The sequence below is a fragment of the Lepisosteus oculatus genome, chromosome 23 (genome assembly GCF_040954835.1).
Source record: "Lepisosteus oculatus isolate fLepOcu1 chromosome 23, fLepOcu1.hap2, whole genome shotgun sequence".
NCBI lineage: Eukaryota > Metazoa > Chordata > Actinopteri > Semionotiformes > Lepisosteidae > Lepisosteus > Lepisosteus oculatus.
In genome coordinates this window covers 6,708,038-6,734,684 of record NC_090718.1, presented here as the reverse complement: position 1 = coordinate 6,734,684, position 26,647 = coordinate 6,708,038, and the positions used below count along the sequence as shown (strand labels likewise).

At 35.3% G+C, this 26,647-nt stretch overlaps 2 protein-coding genes across 4 annotated transcripts in view; one reads left to right on the top strand and one right to left on the bottom strand.

Moving 5' to 3' along the window:
* The window catches only part of opcml (opioid binding protein/cell adhesion molecule-like), a 583,981-nt gene that overhangs the window by 495,334 nt on the left and 62,000 nt on the right, over positions 1–26,647 (top strand). For all 3 annotated transcript variants that reach the window (XM_015337696.2, XM_006642302.3, XM_015337695.2), the window contains one exon: positions 9,490–9,615. In XM_015337696.2, coding sequence (XP_015193182.1) covers positions 9,490–9,615 — 126 coding nt within the window. The remainder of the gene's footprint in view (positions 1–9,489; positions 9,616–26,647) is intronic.
* Positions 1–26,647, bottom strand: part of LOC107075678 (uncharacterized) — a 686,550-nt gene that overhangs the window by 620,886 nt on the left and 39,017 nt on the right. The window lies entirely within an intron of this gene.

The window sequence follows — 26,647 nt, the reverse complement described above, 5'->3', positions numbered from 1 at the left end:
TGATTTAAATGTTGTATCTGCATAAATGTATCCATATATCCATTTCCTATAATAACCCTTACTGATTGTAAGGTAGGAGATGTACCTGTAGATCTAAAATGTAAGAATCTATATAAAAATGCACTGGAAGTTGCACGATGGAAACATTACATTACATAAATGTGGTAGCTTATCTCTTGAAAACAACAGAAACATAACTGATTACAGAATGATTATTATTAGATTTTTCTATGCTGAAGTGCTAAAGACCTGATTAGTGTAAACTCTTCCTTGTTACTAAAGCAAGAATAAATAAACATTTTGAAAAGATACCTTGTACCCTACTCCATATGTTACATTATCTACACAAAGTGTCTGTGTGGAGTGTATACAATACCTATATAAAGAGAAAGGACGTTCTCTTTTTAGAATGTAATAAAAGCTGTTTTTTTTTTCGGTTCTCCACAGCAGTAGCATAAAGTGGTTGAGTGATTTAACTGCCCTCCCGGATTGCTCCCTGCAGCCTGTTTTTGCCTTTGCTCTCAAAATTTCCTTCATCATTCATGTCTGATGTAGGAACCAGGAATACATTAGTATGTCTGCACATGTTGGGTTTCAGGGGACATTAATGATTGATGGTTTCACTGCTGTCTTTTAAACTGGCTTAGCTTTCTGATCTCATCCAGGCAGATCTGATCCATTGGTAAGAGTCAGAAGGCAAGCGGCTGGTACAGGGCAGAATCTTACAAGTATGCAATTTGTGAATTAGTCTTTAAAAGCTATGAATTGTATTATTATGCATCACTTTGCCGACAAGAAGAGTAAAATTAGAATTCTCGCCACTGTACAAAATTAGGTACTGTACTCCACATTCCACTGAAATGAAAAAAAAAATCGAAGGTACTGTAAGAAATGCAACTGTTAAAAGCTGTTGTGGCTTCACTACTGAAGTTGCACAGCGGGCTGAGCTGGAGTATACCATGTCTGGAAACCTTTTGATGTACTTAGATTTGTTCTGACAGTTTCATGAAGAAGCTGGGAGAAATACAAAGCCAAAGCCGGCTTCTGCACATCGGGACTCGTGTGATACTGTATGACTTAAGTAACCCAGTATGGCTCTTATGAATTAAATAACACAGTCTACACAGCCCCTTTTGATGTGGGCAGATGAAACCGGTCACTCAGAATTGTCAAAACCGCACACATGTACTGGACATCATAAATCCAATTCTGTCAGCTACAAATTAATCAAGACAGGTTGGCATGACACCTCACGTGTGTTAAAAAGGCTCATTGAGTTTAAATGTCGAAATATAAGCACTAATACGTTAGAAGGGAGTGGAACGGACACACAACTTTATGATTGATTTATATGATTTTCAATGCTGTCTATGCAAACGCTCTTTTCTGAAACTCCGCTGAGGTTGCTGGGGAGAGGAAGTGTGGAAGAGTCTTTCTCCCCCTCCATAAGTGGAAAGAGCCAGTTGGTGTTCCTTTCATCTTTGAATTCCTTTTTTTTTCTTCACGGCATCTTGTGGAATTTAGAACTAAATACCTGCCACAGCACTTTACTTATTTACCTAAAAGTAAAGTCCGGCATTCAATAGCTCTTTATTCCGAGGCTCTTGTTTCATAATCATATCATCCTCTGTGAGCTTTCCTTGACCCACTACTGTCCCTGAGAATCTCAAAGCCATGGTGGTCTACCACGCCTCTGAAGATTTATGATCAAGGTAAGTGAAAATCAATGGTCTGAAAGCGATAAATAATTTAAGTATTTTTAGCTATGATATTCTGGTGTTTGGCATCTTTTTTCCCCTCCACCTTTAGTGACGGATCATTGTAGAGGTCAGGCTAGCAGTTAACCCAGTTACTCTAAAGAATGCTGGAATACAAAGAAATTTGAGAATGGATATTTTCAGAGCTGTATGCATGTACAAAAGTAAAATGTTTTGCACTCATCATCAATTGACAACATTGAGAAACATAAATGTGATTTACAAGGGAGTTAGTGTTGAGAGTGTCTAGTCAATTTGTTTGGGAGAGGAAACAAATGCTAATTTCACACAAGGTTTTTGAGAAACTTGCAGCTTTGTTTACATTTGTATTATACTGTGCTTGAAAATATTTGAAATGTATTTAAAACGAGTACTGCAAACTGAACATGGTCTCAGAGCCCATGTGATGATTTACCAGGATTTGTAGGGACATGCCTTTTGGGCTTCGATTTTCATTTACTTGCATCAAATCTCCACACTCTAATGGTGTGAAGCATTTATGTTCACAACCTTCTATCTAATTTTGCTTCTTGAAGAAAGATTAGCAGGAAGTCTGCAGAATTTTAAATAGGCATTAAGATTATTATGAAGGAGGAACAGCAAACTCCCATTTACTGTTAGTATAGGTACTGTACATCTGGAAGAAAGCTGTTACGAGTTTTAGTGGACGTTATCAGACACTGTATTTAACAAATTTTTTAACTATTTCAGAAACTGATGAAAAAATATTACTCCCATGAAAAGCTTTGGACTTGGAAATAATGTCAATGATATGGCTTTGAAACTATCAGAAGATTGAATGGGAGATGGACAACAACCTGGATGCTACGATAATAAGCTATAATTAATGCCATTTAATATAGTATTGTTTATTTACATTCATCTTTGTTATACAACTACTGTACAATTTGATATTTTGAACAGCACTGTAACAATAAAAGCCAAGACTGAACATTTGCGATTGTTTTATTTTAATTGAAAAGACCAATCAACCTGTACAAACAGTACAAGTACTGATAACTGGTTAAGCTACCTGAATTACTAGCTAATGTAATTAGAGCTCAATTAGAAGAAAACGTAGAAAAACAAGGGCAAGGTGACACGAAAAATCATGTTTAACTTGCTAGCATTCTTTGAGCAAGCAACAAGAACATTAGGTGACACTAAAGCATATGATGTAATTAGATTTCCAGAAAGCTTATAAGGTCCCTCATACGATAAGGTCCCTCATATACAGTAGGGTTGATTATCAAATTCAAAGCCATGGAAATCCAAGGTAGCATGGATCGAAAACGGGGTAACAAAAAGGAAACAGCATGCTATTTATAGTGCCTTAACCTCTAACTAGGCTGATGTGATGGTGTACCACAGGGAGTGGCTAGCACAGAAATAGTGACAGGAGAATTACCAAAAGACAAAGTCATTAGAGATTTATGAAGGCATTTGGAAAATGATGAGCAATATGATCCACACTCCTAGTAGGAACATACATTATACAGTACTGTACAGTACACATCTTATGAGTTTTTCATAAGATTTCATATGAGTTCCAGGAAGTCATTCACAAAAAGGATCTGAATAATTATATTTAAGATAAGATCACTTTATTGGCCATATACAATTTCTTGTATTAGGAATTTGTCTTTCCGCATGCCCCAACTTGCTCTCCATGAGACACACTGACACAGACAGACAATTATCATGATAATTCTCTGTCTTCATCAGGAAAATATGGGGAAGAAATAAAAAAAATTCAAACAGAAGTCTTGGACATGAAGCAAAAAGTGTATAATCCAATCCAGTAAAGTTACGCTCAACCTCTACAATACACTAGACTTAAAATATTGTGCCCAGTCTTGGTCATCATGCCAGAGAAAAAAATCTTAATAATTTTAAGCAGAGCAACAAAAAATATTGCTGTTCTAAGAGGAGTGTTGTCTATGGACAAGTTGAGGGTGCTACTGTAAATCTCTTCAGTCTAGAGTACAGGTTATTACCAAGAATATACAATTTTGTATTCTGTTTCTATAGGTGCAGATTATGGGACTTTTTTAACCCTTGGTTAAAAAAACCATAAAGGAAACATAAAGGAAATTAATTTTGTACATAAAACAGAACCCATTTCTTCATACAAAGGGGGATAATCTGGAACGGGCATCCCAGCCATGAGGTTGATGCCCAAACTGGCCACCTTTAAGAAGTGACTTAGACATATTTCAGATTCACTTACTGTACTGTAGCTACAGGACTAAACTACTAAACTAGCAAGATGGACCAAATGGATTCCTGTTGTTGGCTGACCTTTCTTCTTTTTTTAATATTGTTTTGGGTCTTAAAAGATTAGTTTTGTAAACACTAATCAAATCATCAATCCTAGATGTGCACATACGGTACTGTACTATAAAATAACCACACAAAGCGGGCTGATTATTACCAAGCTGGATTTTTTTAAAACATACCATTACACACAAGCTGCATATGCTGAGGTTCATGTTTACTTAGACTTGCCTGTTCAGTTGTGAAGAGCTCCCTGCATCAGCATATGTTTTTAGCCACAGAAGTATTTTTTTTTTACTTTACAATCAAACAATTTAATTAACCTAAATCTAACCCCCTAATCCTGCTTAATCATTATTTGAAAGCAATACACAAAGCTACTCTACTTGGCTAAACTATCAACCATATCCTGGGTGTTGACATCTTTTACCAATAGTGTCCATGATGTGCTGCTGACCATCAACTTCATGTAAAACACATTTGCATGAAAGTAATGTTGAATAACTCATGTGAATAGTGTGAATTCATTTTTTTTCAGCAACTACTTCATCCATCACAGTGCCATTTAACAACAAAGACAGATTTGGTTTTGGGAGACATAATGTCTCCATCATTGATAGTGACATCCAATCCAAATTGCTTTAATGGCAATCTTTTTATGTAAGAGTGGTGGCAAGGACAGCTTTTATTTCATCTGATCTCTTTACTGTTTGAATTTTTTAAATCGCTACAGCTTATCCTCCTTGTAGCAGACAACGTCTATCATGTTATCATTTTAGCAACCAGCTTTGGGCTTTCCTTGAATCATATCATTTTTATTAGATTTGACATTTTAAAAATGTTACCACAGTGCATACAAAATGTTAAAAAGATCATCTTAGCATTTATAAAATATTTTTTTTATTTATGGTATTGTTTACTATAAACCAGTACTATAATTTAATTTCAGTTATTTTAAAATATAAAAAAAAAGTTTCATGGGCAAGTTTAAATTATCTCTACAGTAAATGCAAAATGAACAAACAAATACCAAACAAACTTGTCTGTCTTGTGTTCGTTTGTTTCATGTAGACATTTAACAATTTGAGAATTTGAGAAGCTATTTAATTTTAATTATATTTTTTGGTATGTAATGTTTTGATACTTATTTGTTTTTAATTGGGAAAACAACATCATAAAATCATGCAAAAGTCTTGCACTCTAGCAATCCACAGTCGAAATAGAATTCATGAATACTCTGAAAAAAGATATTTTTTTTTCTGTGCATTTTTCCACATATCCTCAATTAGTCATTTCCCCAGATTGTTAATAGCCTACCGCTCCAAGAGATTTACAGTATTGTACAAAGCAGATAGCTGGAAGCACGTCTTTTACAACTACTAAAATAAGCATATTGTAAGGAGAATCGTTAATGTACAATGTCTCTTTCCTCTGAAGTGTAGTTGCAGTAAAGGATGCACAAATGACCATTAAAATAATGGGAAAAGGCCGTCAAAATAATAGGAACACACAAGCAAGAAACATTTTGTTGTCCTCCAGTGAAGGCTGATTTTTTTTTTGGTTAAAAGAAAGTACAAAACCATAGAATAAGGACAACGGAATGTGTATTAAATTATATTTTCCCTCTGGGGCAGACATAACCTCCCATTAAAATCTCTATTTTTGTCCACTTCATAGATTGAATTTCAACCTATGTTGCTTCACTGGCCCCATTAGACTGACTGAAGAGGAGTTCATCCAGCTCTCCATCACAGGCCTTCAGGCTACTGAACTCTTTTATATGTTGGTCCAAAACTGAAGAATTTGAGTTCATTGCACACTACTGCTTAACAAACACCTTCAATGTGCCTGTAAAGGTTATTTGAACTGAGCACTGCAGATGCGTTCGTGGCTTCATTTCACACGAGAGGATTTGACTGCTTCAAATAGCCACGTTGTCATGTCCCTTAGCTCAGCATGTTCAAGACAAAAAATGTTCGAGTTTCACAGTCCTTGTCCAAGATTTCCACCCTGTTCGTCTCGTGTTATTTCCCTCTAAATCCTTTGATTTGTAAACTTTTTCAATTGAACTAGTCAATCGTACATTATAGGAGAGGGTTTGGAATGATCACTGATCCTGTATTAGTGTCCTGTGCACTAAGAGTTCCTATAGTATAAGCTGATTAAACGTTAAAGTGACATTCCCTCCTGTGTACAGTATATGCAACACAATAGATTGCAATTAAATGAAGATAATGGATTATAAAGCTACTGTACATGAAAGCTATTGTATTTTAAAAACAAGTAGGAATAGAGGTCTGTTTACTACAGTCCTCAGAAATAATACACATACTGTAAGAGATTATTTCTGTAAATGAGACCTCAGTGCTGAAAATGTTTAAATTCAAGCAGGATTTTAAATTTAGGGTTCAGTAATTTTAATTAAGAGCTCAGCTGGAACAAAACACAGAAGACACAGAACTCCTCGAGGACCAGGATTGGGGAAACAACTCTATTCCCTTTGCACAGCCACTCGATCCTGGGATTTCTTCTGTGTTCCAGGAAATAAACAATATGGCATCCATCACCTCCAATCTATCAACATCTTTATTAAACAATTGTCATCTACTGTTTTTTTTTTGTTTGCTAGATATCAGGATTTGTTACGCAGTAAAAATGCAAATCAACGCATGCTTTAATCCAGATCACTTCCTTCATCCCATGTTCCTTGTGCTTCTTATTTGCAGCACATCTCCCACTGGCATAGAAACATTTACTTTTATTTGTATCAATTTAACAAACTACTGGGCAGCATTTGGCAGACAAGGTTTACATTCAGATACCGTAGGTTGGTATAGAGAATTACAGAACAGCCTAACTTGTCAATGGATGCTTCCCATATTGCGTGCTGTTCATTCGACTGCCACTCATATAATGAAATAGGCTTTTTAAAATGACTTAAAACAAGGCACACTTTAGTTAGCCCCTATTAATAAAAGGTCACCTTGTCCTTGTTTATTTTCTGCACAATAATCTGTAATGCTACATTATTAAAATGAAAAACTGTCAAACAGATGGATGACCAAATTCAGTGGCAGCTAACTCAATGTACTGTTGATAAAATGAAAATCAAAGATTTTATTTCAGAGAGCCTATGTTTAACTAGCCAAAGAACCTGCTTATTTTTCTCTTTTTGAAGAATGTTATAATATTCATTTTTCTCAATAATTTAGCATTTAGAGTATCAGATGTCACCAGCTGTGATCTACTGGTGTCAACAGGTGGCAACTAATGGCAGACGATCCAATAAAGAAATACAGTACCACTTGAATATACAAATCACAGCAGGATGTTCTTAGCTTTCAGATTTACATGCACACATAGATAGGGCCTTTCTATATCACAGAAGTAAGCTTTCCTTCTCTTTCCCTTTAACAGCTACCCCCCCACCCCCCACCTCACAATTCCAGTCCTTTGCTTTGTTTTAATGAAAGGCACCTCGGGTAGTGTAGATCCCTCACAGTCACCTCTCTCCTTAAGGAAGAGACTCAAAATTACTTAGCAACCAGAAAAACAGCTCTTGGAATGACTTCCTCATTACAACATACCTTCAGATAGTAACAGCCTCAGCAGAATGAATTGCAAAAAAGCCCATTTATTTTATGCATTTGGAAAGCTTAAAATGTCTCAGACCTAGAGACACAGAAACAACTATAAGTTGTTACACTTGGGGTGTTGGAAATGTTGATTTGTCACGTCTTATACAAACACTTGCAAAACACACTGCAAACATAAATGTGTCTTTATATGAGCTGCCCAAGACAGGGATGTGGTGTTTAATAACACAGGCCTGCCAGTCTCCCTGTTCATCTATCCTGTATTGATTTCTGATTTCAAGAAGGCAGGCAACTGCTGTCTGGTAAAACTCATTCCGCAGGCTCTGACTTTTTTCAATTTTTCCGAATCAACACAATGGTCTTTTCAACAGGAGCTGCCAGCATAAAAGAAATGGTCAATGTCACAGAACCACTTAACTTTCCTGTGAATAATAAAGTCAATAGATCCCTTTCAGCCCCGCTCATTTAATTTGGCTTTTGCAAAGATAAATCATATGCGTTAAGAGTTAAATGTTACTCGGGGTTTGCAAAAATTCTCATTACTTTCTAAAATATGGCAAAGAAAGGCATTTCATAATGTGCCATTATTCATATAATTCACCAAAAGAAATATAAAAGATACCCCACAGGATACTAAAAAAAGAAAACATAATGTTAATAAGAGCACTTACTCCATTTAATCTTAACTGTACTTTGCAGAGCTGTAACTATTGTATTTATAATTTGAATTGCAACTATTGCTTGTTCACACCACATACAGTATGACATCTGATATTTAATTGCTGCACTGTATGTATAAATAACCAAAACTTAAAGTTGCATGATGAGTAGGCAGTTTAAATCTACCTCTTTTTCAGTCATCTTTCTAAATGACCACTTCAAGCCACAATTTCTGTAACATAACTGAGAAAAAAGACGGGAAAAGTAGAATTTCACTTTACACAGATAGCCCTTTAAATTACAATTTGTCATATACAGTACACTGCTGTATATGTAACTAATGTCATTTTTATGTAACTTAAAAGTTCAACATTGTCATATGGAGCTCAAGGACATCCGACAGCAAGGAGCAGCTGCAGGACATATTAAACTTTATCAAAGTCAGTTCAGAAGTACAGAAATACATGGTTTTCAGGTCACTCAAAATCCTTCAGACTGTCACACTCAGTAGTATTTATATTTAATAATGCAAGTTTGTTACCCCAGAATCAAACAATAAGCACAACGGATCAAATCTGGATAGTTCTAATTTCACTGCTATACCTTAAATTCAAATATGTATATTTTGCATCTTTGTCCAGTAATTCTTCTTAATTTAATGTCCTCCACTTTGGCTTTATCCTTTCAAAGAACATCTCTAAGTTCTCAATTCCTGTGTCTGGAAAACAACATGGACTGAGTTCCCTTTTTGCGGTTTAGAAAAATGTGATCTATAGTACAGTACAATATTGCTGTTCAGAAATTAGAAATAATAAAACTGGTCTTTGAAAGGTGGGAGCTGCTTTTCCAACTTGGCAGTAATTCCCTGAGAAGCACGATCTGCATTTGATCCCAAATGACCATGGCAACAATTTATTTATTATTAGCAAAGTTGCCAAATTTAATGCTATAGCCAAGGAGCTGGAAGGCTTTAGAGAAATGTTGCAGGTTCCACAGTATGGAATGCAAATAGTGTAATACATTTTGCATGTTTTCCCCAAAGACTTTATGATAGATAAATTACCCTTTCATCTGCAGAGTTCAAACACTGGAAGCTTGACAAAATGTTTCCCTCTTAAAGAATGGATCATGAATAGTCAATAAATCACTTTGTTCTGTCCATGGGAATAACACACGTGTTTCTTTCTGTTGTCCTGTAGTGCCCCCGAAGATTGTAAACATTTCCAGTGACATCACAGTGAATGAAGGTAGCACCATCACTCTCATGTGTCTTGCAATTGGAAGGCCGGAGCCGACAGTCATGTGGAAACATCTTTCAATGAGAGGTAGGACATGTGTGTCTTTTCTCTGGTCTTTAACAGAGGTGAAAAAAATACAGATCATTTAAGAGATGGCTAAAAATGTTACAGGTGTTCAGGATACACTGCTCAGGTGATTGTTTAGACAGGGCTTCCTAGAAAGAAGTGTTGGGGAGCTTTGGAAGTCTTTTTGGGTTACTATATACTGTACAGTAATAATGCTAATTCTTAAATATCATTGTCATAATTATGGTTTATACATGGTTGTAACATGTGTTGGTTTGTTAAAATAATTTGTCATGTTTTTTATGGAAACCTACAGTATACTGTGATTCAACGGAGGGAAAAAAAGTTCAACATAATATCTTTGCAATTAAGGAGAACAATTAAGGAATTAACATCAGATTGTTGAAATTAAGACTTTAGGTGACAAAGGTTGTAGCTTGATGACTGGCCTCAAAGACCTTACAGAAAAACTGGAGATATGGTATAGTATATTTCAGATACTGGAGCTTATGAACAGTATCTAAATTGAGGTTCAAGCACCAGATTTTGATTTTTAAATACCTAAGCATCAGTCATATCAAATGTCCAGCACAGCTATGGTTTATACACAGAGCTTACTAATAAACTCTCTGCAAGCCAATTTGAACTGATATTCAGTTTCAGTATGAGTCATTCCCTGCTGGAAAAGAGGTCCTTTATTATTAGCATTTTATTATTAGTCTTTAAATGTGAGTTTACATGCTCACATAGGTAGGAATGCTACGGAGTCATTCAACAAATTCTACATTTGCCCTTTTCATTTGTTATAGAAATAAATGTTTTAACAACTCATAATAAACCAGCAATTTTTGTTGTCTTTACTGTATCATTGTTTCAGTGTAGAAAACCAGTGTTGTTTTTTTTAATGTAGAACAAGCATAATATAATTAAAAACAGAAATCCATGAATATGTAAAGGAACATTTAAAAGTACTTTCAAGACTAAATATAAAAACAAAAAAGAGCAGGGTAAATTATAAAGGAGTAATAATAAGTTTCAGTATAAAGATCTTATGTGTTTGCTTATGAAGCTGCAGTCTGTTTCTGTAACATTCTGTACCTATTGTGAAGCAGGTGCAAATAATGAGTTGCTATGCTCATCAAAGGCACTTGGAATGGGACAGATATAATTCAGTGGTCACAATTACAAGCATGATACGGTATGTGGACATTGCCCCAGCACCACAAACCTTTCACTTGAAGCAAGGGATGGAAATCACAAACATTTAGTGGTAGAAGCACTTCTGAGAAAACAAACAATAGGTGGGCTCTAGCTGGGTTTTCATTGTCTGTTAAATACTGCTGGCCTTAGAGTGAGTGTGTTATCTCGCTTGACATTTATGCGTGAACCTTAATGAAAAGCACTAACACAGAGGAGGCAGCTTTGAGTCTCACAAAAACCTCTCTCAGCTACTGTTATGCATTATGACTCTTTCTACTGTGACATTTTCTAAATATCTCTTCACTTTCCACCTGGACTAACAATGTTTTAAACAAAGGCAAACAATATCCATGTCAAAGCAAACATATCGTTGTCAAAGGCAAGTGTTTAAGATGAATTATTTTAAGGTAGAGCTGGATCACATATTACATCATTTGTTCAGTTAATTACAGGAGTTTTTCTTTATATGTACACGGCTGATTATGACATGACATTTAATTATATCCTTTATTCTTCATTACCAAAAACTTTCAGGTTTTCCTTGGTTAAAGTAAAATAACACTGTGACTTCAAATAGACTGTGACATCTTGACAATTAATCACCATGTAGTGTCAGTGGGTAATGAGTCCGTAATATCAGGCCGCCAGAAAAGAGCAGTTATTAATGCAAGCCTTCTCATAGAAGAGGCCTGGCCGTGTGATGATGTAATGTGACAGGACACAGCCAAAACTGTGCATGGTATGAAATAAATTACAGTTCAAGACATTAATCTTGACATTTTCCATTTCAGGTGTACAGTAAGAGATGAAACATTTTCAATTTGTAAGAATCGTTTATGCTGGGAATCTACACTTATTTAATTTGTGCATGCAATCAATTTTAGTTTGAGCTTGATTAAATACAATCTCATATCTTTTTGTACAATCATGAATCTCCTTTTCCATTATCCTTCGGTTTGAGGTGAACCTTTAAGTCCTCAATGACCATTTGGTCTCAATACCCATCTTATCAAAGTTTATTTAAAGATACATGTTAAACTAAAGCCTGACAGAATGCATGCATTCATAGGAATAAGGAAATGATTGCCTACATACAGTGCTCCAGATTTATCCAAATCTCTGATGAAAAAGCTAAAATAAATCAACCAACATATACAGTAGCATGATTGAATAACTCATCTAACTTACAAAATTGAATGTTATAAAGTAATCACAATACAGTAGCATCACATGGGGCAAAGCCATATGTGTCAAATAACTGAATTCCAGAAAACAAAAGGTCACATTTTGTCCAATCCCAAGGATTCATTTCAATTAAATAAAACTATAATATGGAAAACAAATGTAGAGTCACATTCTGCTCTACGGGAGTGCAATAAAAACAGTAGGTGCCCCCAGAGGTTTCCTGTCTCCCACGGGGAATACAAAGAAAAGACGTTCAGCAGCAGCAGCATGGATCAACATGGCTGAGGTCAGAGAGCTCTCTGACGACTGCGTGCAAATGGACGTTGACTTCCATGTGGTGGCAGATGGGTATAAAAAAAACCCACAGAACCCTGAATGTTCCACCATCCACCGTCCATTATTAAGACATTTAAGGCTGCTGGAATAGCCATCACCCTGCTAGGAAGAAGAAGTGCATCATGTCACCTCAGGCTGTGAAATAAGTGGTGTGGTCATAAATCAAAAGGCAGCAGCTGGAGATCTCCAACACACTTCACGATATGGAGTGTCAAAAACTGCTATGCAAAGTCGCCTGCATGAATGTGGTATTCGTAACCGGATTCTGAGGAAGAATCTTCTTCTGAGGGGGAATCGCAGAAACGAGAATCTCTAACCCACCTGACATCTGAACAGCAACTGAAATAATGCCTTTTGATCACATGAAATGAAAATCATCTGTGTGTTTTTTGGGGGGGGGGTTGGGGGTGTAAAGTACATGGAGCTCACGTGGAGAAAACACTATTTTGGGGTTGATTTGCATTTATGGAAATTGGTAGACATGAACTCCAATGTGTAGCTCAGAAAGAGATGCTGGGTTCTTTCTGCCAAGAAAAGTAAGCCTGGCTAAAAATGGACGTTCCAGCAGAGTAGTGATCTAATGCACACATCCATATCGGAAAAGGAGTGGTTAGCTACACCTATTCCTCCACCACTCTTCCTCTTATCAAAGAAAATATATTTTAATTTGCAAATTCACGCTGGCTGATATTTAGCGGAAGTACAGTAATTGTACTTAACAAAAACAATAAATGATTTATTATGCAGGATGCGGGAAAAACACTAAAAAATTACCTGACCTGGAAAATGAAATTAATAATTAGCCGAGGTACCATGAGAAACTGACGAGTAAATTCTTAAATTCTTAAGGTATTTGTCAGTTCAAAAATTAAATATTAAATTTAATGTTAATATTTGATGACAATGGTATACATGCATAGTAGTCATTTGAGATCATTTGTGTTTATAAATACTAACGATATTAAAGTAGTTTAGATCGTACTGTAGATGTGCTCCCATTACACTAGTTTAGATAACATTACAATGCTTTGAATACAAAAGGACAATTACCCATTGTACTGTGAGTGGCACACTTCTGCACTGCAGGCACCTAGTTAAAAGGATCCTTCACTTCTTAGGCTTTGGAAGAGAACACAAGAGTTTTCAACACAGGTAATCACTCTGTGGTTTGTGTCTATGGTTTCATGCCAGTTATAAACTGCTGCTATTTGCTTCCCCCCTCTAAAAAAGGCAGCAAATTCCCTTCAATAAGTCTGAGGCCAATTTCAGCGAATTCAACCACCATAATAATGTGCCGGACAATCTTGCAGCACTTTGTTCGGGGCAGACAATGGGAAAGCTTAGGGTGGCAGTTCAAGTGATGAGCTGCAATCAGACTATTTAGAGACATGTACTGTATGGCATGAGGTGTTTGCTGAGATATTTATGTCAGCAAAAACAAAGCTGCTTCATAGCATTTGTGGTCAATCAATTAAATCAATACTAAATCAATGAATTAAATCAATATTAAATGAGACAAAAGCACACTGTCCAAAATAATACTACAAAACAGCACTACCCCCCAACCCCCTCCCCCCCAAAAAAGGCAATAAAAGATTAATAAGATTCAAATATTCCTTTAAGAGGAAAAGTATGAACCTTTCACTGGAATGCAGAAGCATTCTTATTTCACAAAGGCTCTTGAGGTACTGTAGAGCAGTTTTTTTAGGACAAATGGACACAAATTAGATTTCTAATTAAGACAGATGAAAATGATAATGTTGTAATGTTAAATGAATTTGGAGATTTCTAGGGGGTTTTATACTGTATATATACTATATACTGTATACTACTGCAACTTCACATGATCATGCATGAATTTTCAAGACATGGGTGGGATAAGCAGCAAAAAGGAAGGAATCCCCCCCACCCCAACTCTGTTGTTGAGAAAATGTCTGACTGCACATTATGATGCTGGTCTGTTTTAATTTTCAAAACATCAGCATCACAGAAATAACTGCATGACTAATATACTTAAATAATTAAACCCTGTAAAATCCTAGGGAATCTGTCAAGTGATATAGGGAATAGGATCCTCAGATCACAGGATAAAAGATTATGACATTGTCTAGTTTTATCCTTGCTTTCTTTATAAATTATAACTATTGGCCCTGTTTTCTCTGTATCTGGCCCAAGTTTTCAACAGCTTCTGCAAAGTTCAACACAGTGGGGAGCTGGGGTTCCAGCAATGTTTTAATTATATTATGTAAATTAAGTCTAGAAGTCGGCTTCTACTCCAATTTGCTCTTTTTCCCTATTTATTTAAGTGCAGGAAAAAAATAATGAGAATCGGAACTAATTGACTAATTAAACACAAGTTGTAAAAATGGAAAGATCCCCACTTCAGTGTTTCCCCTCCAGGATATAGTTACAAAAAAAACGTTTCATAATATTTTTTAATCAGTTGTTTTAAGGCTTTTCACCCCAGAATATTGTAATAAAGTGAAATACAGTAAAATTATCAAGTAAAACAATAAAGTAAACATGATTGCTAAAATCCAAATTGCCATACAACTAATTGGAAAAACTATAAGAAGAAATACCTCTAAGAATTCTTATGGTGAAAACCTGTCATATGACTTTAATATCTTTGCCATGCGAGTAAAAGTTTTATATAACATGTATATTTACAATATTTTTATAATTACTTTTACTTCAGAATCTTTGCCAATGACCTTTTAAATATGCTAAATTATAGCTCTCCCCTGAGCACATCAAGCTGTAGTTTTCTGTGTTCCTCAAGATGGACCTATACAGGTTACAATATTGTTTTCAGCTGTTCCCGGATTTGCATTTGTTGTGAAAATGTTAATGTCTTCTTGAGAAAGATCATTGATCTTTCACACCTTTGAGATTTTCCTTGAAAGCTATTTGTACTCCTTCAGAAATGATGCACCTTCTACAGTACCTCATAAAATCTTCAAGGGTTATCATACATTTTTTTCACACTTTGTACCATAACACCTTTCCGTAATATATAACCTACAGCTATCACATATCCTTATATCCTTATATATACTATACATATAGTTGATGCTGTGTGTACAATGCCTTGTGAAATCTTTGCCCCCCTCTCCTAATGTCTCATTTTATTGAATGCAAATGATGCATTCACATTTTCTAAAGTTAATTTTTTAGAATCATAACTTGAAAGCCCCCACCATTCTGAATTAATTTAAATGTCAGCAAAAACTATGAAGAAAAAAATAAAACATGTCTTACTTGCATCAGTATCCAGCCCACTTTGCTATAAGACAAATTATATGATAAATGATCGAGCAAAGCAAGTCTTCGAGCAAAACCTGTTGTAGTTTTCTTTTGCAATAATTTGGAAAGGAATTACATATAATATAATCAGATGTGCAAAATAACATCCCATCTTGTATACAGTAAGTTGTTGAAAAAATGTCTGTTTTTTAGATGTGTATTACAGTATTTTTGTAAATGGATCAAATGTTCTACACTTTCAATCATCATTTGCAAAAATGTAGCTCATGCTGCATTTAAAAAATGGTAATTTAGTATCACAATGTATTAAAAAGTACCACTAGTATTTTAAGGTGGATATTTGCTACGCAACAAGAATTATATTTGTGAATTCTTCCAAGTGTAATGCATACTCATTTATTTTCATGTAGATATACTTTTATGAATATATACAGTATATATACAGTATGGTATATAAATATAATAAGCTGTATATGAGAATCTTAAAAGAGAGGTGCTTGTATAATAATTAACCTTGTTTAAATGCTCTACTGTATATCTTTCTTTCTGAGCAATGTCAATGGGATATTCATGATTTTTGGTCTGGTTTTCTAGGTCTTTTTGTCTGAAATGCAGCTGCTATATTGCTTTAACAAGACTGAAATAGCTGCACCTATCTTTAGAAAATAGAAAACAAGATTGTAACGCTCGGGCGGTGTTGATATCGTTCATGGAAAGTTTTAAGAGGATTAAGATGATCGATTAACAATAAGAAAAATACCCATCAGCCTTGACTAGAAATGATATGAGAATTACTGGAAGGTGTGTTAGAAGGAATATAGAGTTTATTCATGCCTACTGTATAAGAAGGTTTATATTAACATATCGCTTGAGGAATAAATAAATCTAGTTGTGTAAAAAAAGCTTTCTACCTTAAAAGTTTTAAGAACTATACATTTTTCAGATGTTTTTTTTTCTTTTACACTATTTACATACTGTACGTTTGATATCAGTAATATATAGTCAAGAACAGGAAAAGGCACAGAGTTACAGTTTCACAGTTTAGGTCAAATGATATTAATTAAACCCAATGGAACCCAATGTTTCACCTTCATGCTAATTGGCTGTATTAAAAATGGAATGCAGATGATCAGGGCAGCAGAATAACAAAGCAGGTCCCACAGAAAATTCTATCTAAGACCACAAGCCAATCAAATAGTTCTTTATAACAGGATAGATGTCCCTGATATTTCAGCAGTGACCTCTGCTTTTACCCATCTTGCTGTGAGAACAATGCTGAAGGGAATGTACTGTACCCATGTGGCTACAGCTCAATTTATGCATGTGCTGTTGTATGGATGGGCAATGGAAAAATTAATACAGAAATCTCCAGATTTTCAGATACATAAACATGATCTGATTTCCTAATATCAGGCACTCTGAAGTTAAGATTTTCTTTTACCCATTTCAAGAGGGTGAACAACCCGATTGTATTTGGCTATATTTGCACAGGTAATGGAGACACGTACATTATCTTTAGCTCTTTCAATCTCTTACAGACGTCTTTGTTAGGATTGATAACAGCGTGAATGCTATGTAAAGTCTTATTATTAGAAAATCACACAGGATTAACAATTTTGTCCCCTTGTTTTGAACTAGTTACATGAAAGTGCCTCTTTTTCTTGCCCAGGAAATCTTTAAATACATAGTGGACCTCTAAGACTTTAGATCCCATGTCAAGTCATGAGCAAGTATCAGAAATTGTTGCAAAATTTACAAAGATCAGCCAGTGAATAGAAACGCAGCAGTAATTAAAAATGAACATTATAAAAGCTTATTTTTTTACTCAAGTTTAAAAGCAATCGCTACAACATACTGGTAGTTGCAAAGAAGAGGTACTGTACATTTCATTTGCACAACAACTGAAGCTCTTTTCCCAGTACTTTCGAAACTCTTGTCTTGAAAGAAATAATAAGCTGCAATGAGCTGAGAATGACTTGGGAATGCCAAGTACATCTTCTTTTAATACGAAGGAGGAAAGGCATGTACCATAGACCCTCATGCTTCTGCACCAAAACTGTAAATGCTGGAAAACAGACCTAGCCACTACAAATACCTATTTCATTTCTATCACTCAACCTTCCAGGTATACAGGTTTCAGGTAAGGCTTTAGTTTTCCTCTTTTACACAGCCACCTGAAGTAAATCAGCTGGAGAGTTTTAAACTCTGAGCAGACAAAATAACACTGATACCTCAATTAAAGACTCACATATGCTCTTCTGAAAACAGCCACAATTCGTACCATTTATTTAATGTGTGCCGAAAGCTTACATTTATTGCATCTTTCCATCCAAAAAGGCAATAACTTTGGCACATCTAAAGAACTACATCTAAAAAAATTCCTTTTATAGTGTACTCTACCACCACCTTTTCATCTCTATACCATTCCATTCGACACAAATGCTTTGTGTAACAATGAGTCTTCTAATTCAAAGTGTCTAGATCAAAGAGAGAATAGAGTTCACTGAGGAATTAAAGAAAGATATGCAATGTCTAATTCAGTGTCACATCTGTGGCATCGTTCTGAACGTCTCTGAACATTTCTCCAGAAGGAATACCTGCAGGTGGCTTCTGTAATGATTTCCCTTCTCTTTTTTTCCCCACTTCACAATAAGACAGCCATTCACCTTAATTGAGTTTCTGGTTACTTCCTGCTGCACTTAACTTTCAACACAGATTGTATATCTTTTTCCCTAGTTCTCCCACTGATTGCATGCTGAAAACCTATCTGGCCAAGCTAACTGTTTTGTACCACTGGTGTTTTGAACATTCTTTTAATAAGATGAAGTCATTCAGATTTCGAAAGCCTGAACTTCAGAACAAAATCTCATTAACATGTTTGACAGACCCTGCCCTTCTTAGATACGAAAAGCTCATGATGAGAGTTGAAATAGACTTCTGGTGGCCTCATTGCAGACCTTGGAGGGTTCATTTCAAGGCTTACAGCAGCCTCTTCTTGACTGTTAATAAAAGCTAGCACCTTTTTAAACTATACCTAATAAACCCTAATATTTCTACCAATCACCAGAAATCTAATAATTAAATAACTGACACCCGGTGAGGCTATTTACAGAAATTAGAAGCACTTTGACAGCCTCTGATTGTCAGTCTGCTGTAATTGCAGTCCCTTGTTAGGCCGGCCTGTCCCAGTGTTACATCAGTATCAGCATCCTGCAGTAGCTCTGGCTAGGTCTAGCACAAAACTATATTTGTAATATTCATGCAGACTTGCTACTTCATGTGACTTAAAAGCGTTCTAGTGCTTTCAGCCTAGATTGTGGAATGATCTTCCCAAGGACATAAGGGATGGTGACACTGTTAGGACATTTATAACTCAAAAAAACATTTAAAGTTATTTTTTTATTATTTAGCTTGTCTTTATGTGTATATTTTTATAATTGATTCTTTTAAACCCATGAAGCATTTTGAAATGCAATTGCATGAAAGCTACGTAACGAACAGGTTATGATTATTCAGGTAAGAGAAAAAGGGTTTTATCAAATAACTACACAAACAAAAAGTGACCCAAATATATTGTTTCCCAACAGTCTGACGTACAGTTCATGTACTGTCTATACATTAAAAGCTATTTCTTTATATTGTACATCAAGTGTCTTTTTCTTACTCTCCCTTGAGTAATATAACATTCATACAAGCACTATTTTAGATTTTAGGTTAAAAATATGCCTTCATTGTTAAGAACATAATTCTTAGAATAGTATAGTTACAGTTACTCCTTACTCTCAACTGTCCACTTACTGCTTGTTTCTTGGTTTGGGATGATCAGTTCACAATAAAATGTAGGTGCCAGAAAGAAATGGGTTCAAACACGTTTTGACTTATGAAAGATGTCCAGCAAAGTCAAACCCATATTTCCATGTAATTCTTTAACTGGGGACAGGTGTGAATGTATTGCCAAGTGAGCTCTAAGGAGGTGATCATAAATCATGGAGAACTCAGCTAATTAAACTTGAACTGTGATCATTAATAATAAAAATATAGGGAGATCTGCTGTCTGCATCTGTTTGCTTTGGTGGGGGGTGCTGGACAGAAGCATTATTTCTTTTGACATGATTAGTTCACTTGAGGTTTCTGCTTGGCAAACATTAAAGATGCTTTAAATAGGAGTCTAAGCGAAGGCCCAACATGTCAGTACTTAGTGTGGTTCTTCCCTGCAACTTGCTACTGCCATCTGATGTTATTGCTTTGAGTGAAGCTCAAAAAGAATCTTTAATAGTAGCCAATTTATCAATGCATGTCTCTTCTAATCCATAACTGCAATGATGCTGCAGCCTTTGGTTTTATATCCCCGTTATGTAATGAGAAAACAATTGGGTTATGCTGGTAACACATACAGTCTTGGGCAATCAAGTATGTCACAATGATGGTTAAATGTAAATGTCAGAAAAATATAATGAATAGTTTTTTTATGTATTCATGTTGGTAGCTGAATTCTATTAACTCAAGCAACATAATGTACTATGTACTGTATATATTAAATTTAATCGTTTGCATTATCTGACTTAAAATGAAACAGTGGATTAATGATAAAAAGATCCATGCCAAATTAAATACCTTTTCTTCATTAGTGGCAATCTGTAAGCAAGTGCAACTGTGATCATTTAAAAATAATAGTTTCTGCCATGTAGGAGAAAAACAATCAAATGTGCAGCAACTTCTGCACAATTTTCTTGTCTTTAAAAATTAAATTACTCTCTTTAAAGAAGAATCAATCTTGATGGTTTTATCAAGTTATCCTTTCTTAATGCAATTCACACATCACATTAAGAAGTATGAACACATTATGCTAGCGGGAATTTTCAATTCTTAATGAAAGTATTATTACATTACTATGTTACAGATCAATAATTGATATTATACAACTAAAAAACATTACATCTGGTAGTCAAAGAGTCAACAAATTGCACAGTACATTTAACATTTCTTTAAAAAAAATATTTTCTCCATGGTGATAGAATGGCAAAGATTTGCAATCAGAAGCTTGAAGCATAAAAAATATTTTCCCTGTAACGACCAATTTTTTCAGCCTTGGGTAAAAAGAGAATACCCTGTTTTCTATGCAGTAGTGTCACTTCCAAGCTTGAAATTCTAAGGTCACACAAAACAGACCGAGAGCCTTATTTCCAATTTATGCAGATGCTACATGCAGCATTAAATCTGTACTGAAGTCCTTGAGAAAAATCTACTGTCTTGTGTGTGCTCTTTGCATCTTTGCCAAGTTAAAGATGTGTCCTATAATCTAGTGACACCTCCTGTTTGCAGAACAGAAGAGGATGAGTAAGAATATTAATGTCACTAAACATGATACCTCCACCTACTGAACAAAAATCCCTAGGGTGTACATAATGACAGATCCTGTTTTATCCACTGGGGGTAGGTTTACTAGGAGTTTCCTTAATCCAGTAATGTGTACATATTGTAATTCACCATTGGGTACCTTCCAAGTGCTGTGAGAATACGATTATACACTGTGGCGCTCCATCTGGTCTGTGGTCCAAAAATACAGTATTTCTTTGTTCATGTTTCCAATGACAGCCTAAAACAGAAGCCTATAGCTGCTTGCAGGAATACCAAGAATACAGTATGATTTCATTTGATTATATGAGCCTTACTTTGTCCTACTGTACCTGCATTCCATTTCTTAATTGTCCTTGCTACTTTAGATGGCATATCAATTATGTCGAAGCAGCAGAAACTAAAAACAAAAGATTTTAATCTCCAGATGTATTCATAGTGTTCTATTAATAAATAAACATCCTTTGGAAGTACAACTGAAGCTTTAGGAACTACTGTATCAGACTGGAGATTGTGTTTCACAGTATCACCATGAGAGCAAGTTGAAAACGTCACCAATTAAAGGAATACTACTGTACTTCCTGTGGATGTATATCCACTGGGAAGGTAGAAATTTAAAATTTACCATTTATTAACAAACTATTACTATTAAATAATGATGTCAGAACATTTTAAAGCTCTATGCTGCAGCAGTAGTACTTCACTCAGCCTTGCATTTTGGTGCAATGCCTGAGAATATGGAATCAGAACTGAGAATATATTATTAGTTACCAGACCTGGAACCATGTGCAAGTAAATGTACTCAATTGCAAGTACAAGAATGCCAATGAAAGGTGAGTACAAGCACAGTTATGAGTACTGTTATAATCCATGTACTCAAGTAGAACTACAAGTACATTCAACAGCACTCAAGTACAGATTAAGAACTTTTCTTTCTTTCAGTGGCAAACCGGAGATGATCCCTGAACAACCATATAAGCCATATAAAATGAACAAGTTATACTTTGTGAACACTTTTTATATCTTAATTACAAATTACAAATTACTTAAAGACATTTTGCCTTTGTTTGCCTTTGTATAAATTGACATGATACTGTACATATATGCAGACACTGACACCCATTATTTCAACATTATTCTACACTGGAAATTTAGTGCCTTAAACTTTCTTGGCTAAATATGCAGTATGCAGTACACAATACTCTCATGTCACAAAACCTATATCCCCTTGTGTCTGATAAACGCCAGTGTCTCCCAAGCAGTGTCCTTCATAGAATTTAGGGCAGAACTATTTTCTAAGAACTCTGAAGAGCCTTTTCGGCAAAGCTGAGGAGGCTAGTGCACTGCTATTTAGAGCCAAGAGCTGAGAAGCACCAGCGGCAGTGATGTTGCACCATGAAGTTACACAGTAGGTTCCTGTGGTTTTTGATACAAAGATGTGAGAGGTATTCTACCAACTTAGTGAGCACAGCAGATGTTGATGCATTAGCTGGATAAATGGGCTTATTGGTGAAGCCAAAGAGGTTATCCACTTACTGTACTCACTGATGTTTTGCTGATAGTGCCTGCAAATTCTTCCACAGGCTCAGTAAAATGTTAGGCTTGGCCCATCACTGTTTATCTTAAAAGTGGAAAGTTTTTAGAACAGAAGCTCAAAGACGACCTGCTCCGAGACAGTAAATTAATTATTTCTTGATGAAATTTCTATATCATGAAGACTACTGTCCTACTTGGCAGATTAACACCAGGTATCCAAAAGAACTCTGGCAAAATATGCCCAGAAAATTTTGTAAGTAACTTGTTCTTTTTTTTTAGCTTATAGCAATAATTGTTTTTTAAAGAGACATTCTTAGGTTTGCCGGGATATAAATTGCAATACCTTGTTACTGTATCAAGTACATAGAAGGCACAAAAAAAAATTAAGCTGAGCAACTACTGTACAGCCCTGTACATAGAAATGGTGGACCTGTAGCAAAACCCCATCCCTACCCCCTTTGAAACTCTATCCAGTTGTAGAATCAACAATGTTGTTAGTACCTTCATTAAAATTTCTGATGTCCTTGCATGTAAAAATCTCTCATTTTCATATGTTTTTAAGTCTAAACTGCGGCTTTGAATGAACTACTGTATAAGCACTATTATTTCTGAACAGAGCAGTTTATTGAACAGTTTTATTGGCCTTCGTGGAAAAAAAACACATTTCTTTTGTGTTATTGAGGCACAGCAGTGCATTACAGAATTCGGGGGATACTCCATATGTAAATATACGCTCCACCCTCTTTGTAAAATGCTGCTAAAATAATTAATGTTTATGTACCATGTATTGGATTAATGTACAGTATGTTATGTACAGTACACCCCATTAAAGTATCAAGAAAAACAGAAATTAGGCTAGGCTCCCAGATCTATAGTTAACAGATAATTAGGCAGCTTACACACTGACAATAATAAAAATGCATTTTATACTCCATGCAGGACAGGTACTAATCAGAGTGCACCATTTGATTGGGCAAACCACCCATTGATTACCCATTGATTTTGGAAAGGTCATCTGTCTAAATTAATGAGGCTGCAAGGCCATCCAGAAAGTTTTCAGATTAAATGATGACATTAAGGCTTGAAGTAACTTCAGATCCTTGCACTAGAGTGACAGTACAATCAATTTGTTTAGTGTGAACCAGACTGTATGAGATCTGAAGCACTGAACATTAATATGCATTGTCAAATTTCTTCTGCATCATGTATTCCCTTGAGTCAAACACATATCTTTAACTTGGGGTTCTAATTAACTGTCCCTGGATTTACTCTTCCAGCTCTAAAAGTAGATGTTGACATAATAATGGACCTAATTTCTGTAATACTTTCCAAAATTAGACTGTGCAAAATACCACAAAAATATATTTCCAGTCATATTTTCAGTACTTGAGTACAATTTGGAGATTTCTAGATCAACAACCAAAGAGTATGGCAAGGTTCTGCAATATTTGGCCTCAGTAAAAATGAAGTAAAATATAAAGATATATTTACAATACAATAGAAATAAAGAAATGCACAAAGAAATATAGTGTATAGATTTACACAGCATGCTCTCTTTACTGTTTATTGTGTAAGAGTTCAATGTATTAGAGAATGAACTATAGGAATGCTATTTATAAGAAATGGAAAGGAAGGAACTGAAAGCTTATATTATAAAAGATTAGACTGCTGTGTATACTTGTGATATACTATAAAAATTCATTAAATGCATATTTGTTTTTATCACTCTTTTTATCACTCTTTTAACCCCATAGAAATAGTTTGCAAAACTTATATGCAGTAACTCGTAAAGTTTCTGAGAACTTGCTCATTAACAAATTACACAGAGTTTAGTGAAAGTAATCAAAAGGAATATGAATACACTGTAGTGTATGCTTTGATGAACAATGCCAGCCTCAAGTTTGCAGAAATAAATATTAATATAGACGTACTTCCAGATATTTACTGACAATGCAGAGTGTCACAGATATTACATGCAGCATAGAAACTGAAGAGCAATGTCATTTCCCACTGAAATGACAGTCAGATGGAAAGTCTACAGTGGTGAACATCTTAGAATTTTACTTAAAGCTGGCCACAGAGAAAAAAAAAACACTTAATATTTGAAGATATCTTTTTGTTCAACCAGTCGAAACCTCTGCCGATAAAGCAGGGCAAGACAACCATGTCACATTAATGATCACAGTACTTTAATCTGAAATATCATACTTAAACGTTAACCCTGGAAAATTTAAAACATTCATTAGTTAATTACACCTTCATTGTCCCAATCAATTTTAAAACAATATCAATGATTCACACCACATGCAATTTACTTGTGTGTGGGCTGTGCCTTAACCTATTACCTGGTGCTTAAAAAAGTAAGCTTAGGCATTTCAGTCATGCACTGCAACTGTAGTACTTTCCCTGACTAAATATGCATCACTTTTCCTGGCATTTATCATGTCGACAGCAGACGCCACATGCAATCGAGAAGCCCTGCCAATGCCTGTCTGTACAAACGCATCTGGTTGGCAAGAGTGACGGGCAATAAAGGCATCTAAAACGTCAAACCCAGCTGATATTGGAAGTGTCAAGAATGTCAAATACTGTGAGGTCGATGAGTAATAATGAGATTTTGGTATGCAAATATCTCTGGAAACCAGCAGGCAAAAAAGTCGAATTAACAGGAGGAAAATGGAACTTTCTAGCTCAGCTTGTTTGAAAGTTAGAAGTCTCTTCACCATATGCTACCTAATTGCTACTTCTGGGGACACTGCATGTGGCAGCACATTATTAAACCTCACAAGTAAAACAATGCTGATTTCCAAAGGGAGTACCCTATAAATAACGAGAAAAAATAAAGAAAATAAGATTTGACAGCCCGCTGCCAATGGGAAAATGATGAAATCAAAACAAGACATGGTAGGTTGTAATTATTAGGAATTGAATAAATATTACTTATGGTAATTATAATTATCATCATTATTCATAAACTGTCAATCTAGACAGATGTTTCAGAAGAGATTTTTGGTGACAACATTCTATTGCATCTGTAAACAGCTGACCTTTTTGATAGAATCATGGAAAAACGTGGGGAAGATGATTTTTTGCAAGACAAGCCAATTTCCCAAAGCTTCTAAATTTCCTTTTTTTTGGCCAGCAAATATTTTCAGTTTTACAGAATACGATACCAAACAACAAAAGAGTTCCAAGGTTAAACACACTGAAGCAGGAAATAAGTTTGAGAAAGGCTTACAATTTAAACAACCTTTATGACAGGATTACTGGATTCCTGGAAGTCTAAACCTGGGAAATGTCATTGCTAGGGCAACCTCTGCTCAAATGACATAAAACAAAGTAACTAGAATTTATTATAAAGCTGATCCACATCCTCAGCAGTGTAATAATAAAGTCTGATGGAAGGACCTGCAATTAGGTTCTCTGAACTCTCAATTGCTTAAAATTTGTATTTTATAGAGCTGAAAAACAACTACACAAAGAAGCAGTAGCCCAAGAAATTAATACCAGAAAGAAACAACTTTAATAAAAAAAAGGATAGGCTTTTTTAGCCTAGTGTCAGAGTAAGTGCATAGCATCTACTTCCCTTTGACCTTCAGGCTTGGTAGATCCAATTCTAATAAGATGCCTTTGATTCCAGTCACAGAAAATGAACCTGAGTCTGCATGTTGGCAAATCAATGCTTTGAAACCCCAAGACAGCTCATGGACTGTGACCATATTGAAATCGATTTAAATTGTTCAGGTGAAGAGAAAGAGATTTCCACTTTTCCCAAGACTGACATTTTACGACTTCTGAGATTACATTTGTCTGTGTACTGTCAAGGACTGTATGTGTATGTGTCTATACAGTATATTGTATCTGTGCAACCTCCCAGCCCATCTTAAAAACAGGCATCATGGAGAGTGTAGAGAAAATAAATCAAGGATTTTTGTTTTGTTTTGTTCCATCTGTGTATATTGGCCTTAGTAAATTAAAGAAATTGATTCATTTCTGTGAATTATTTTATGTAACAACACAAGATGCCTTTTGATATGGGCTTACCATCAAGGTTATAAACAGAAGGAGCTGGAGGAAGTACAGTACTGTAGAATCTTTCAATTTGTGTTCTTGTACCCTGCATAGGTATTGCATACCTGTTTTATTTGGTACAGACCACAAATCTAAATCACAG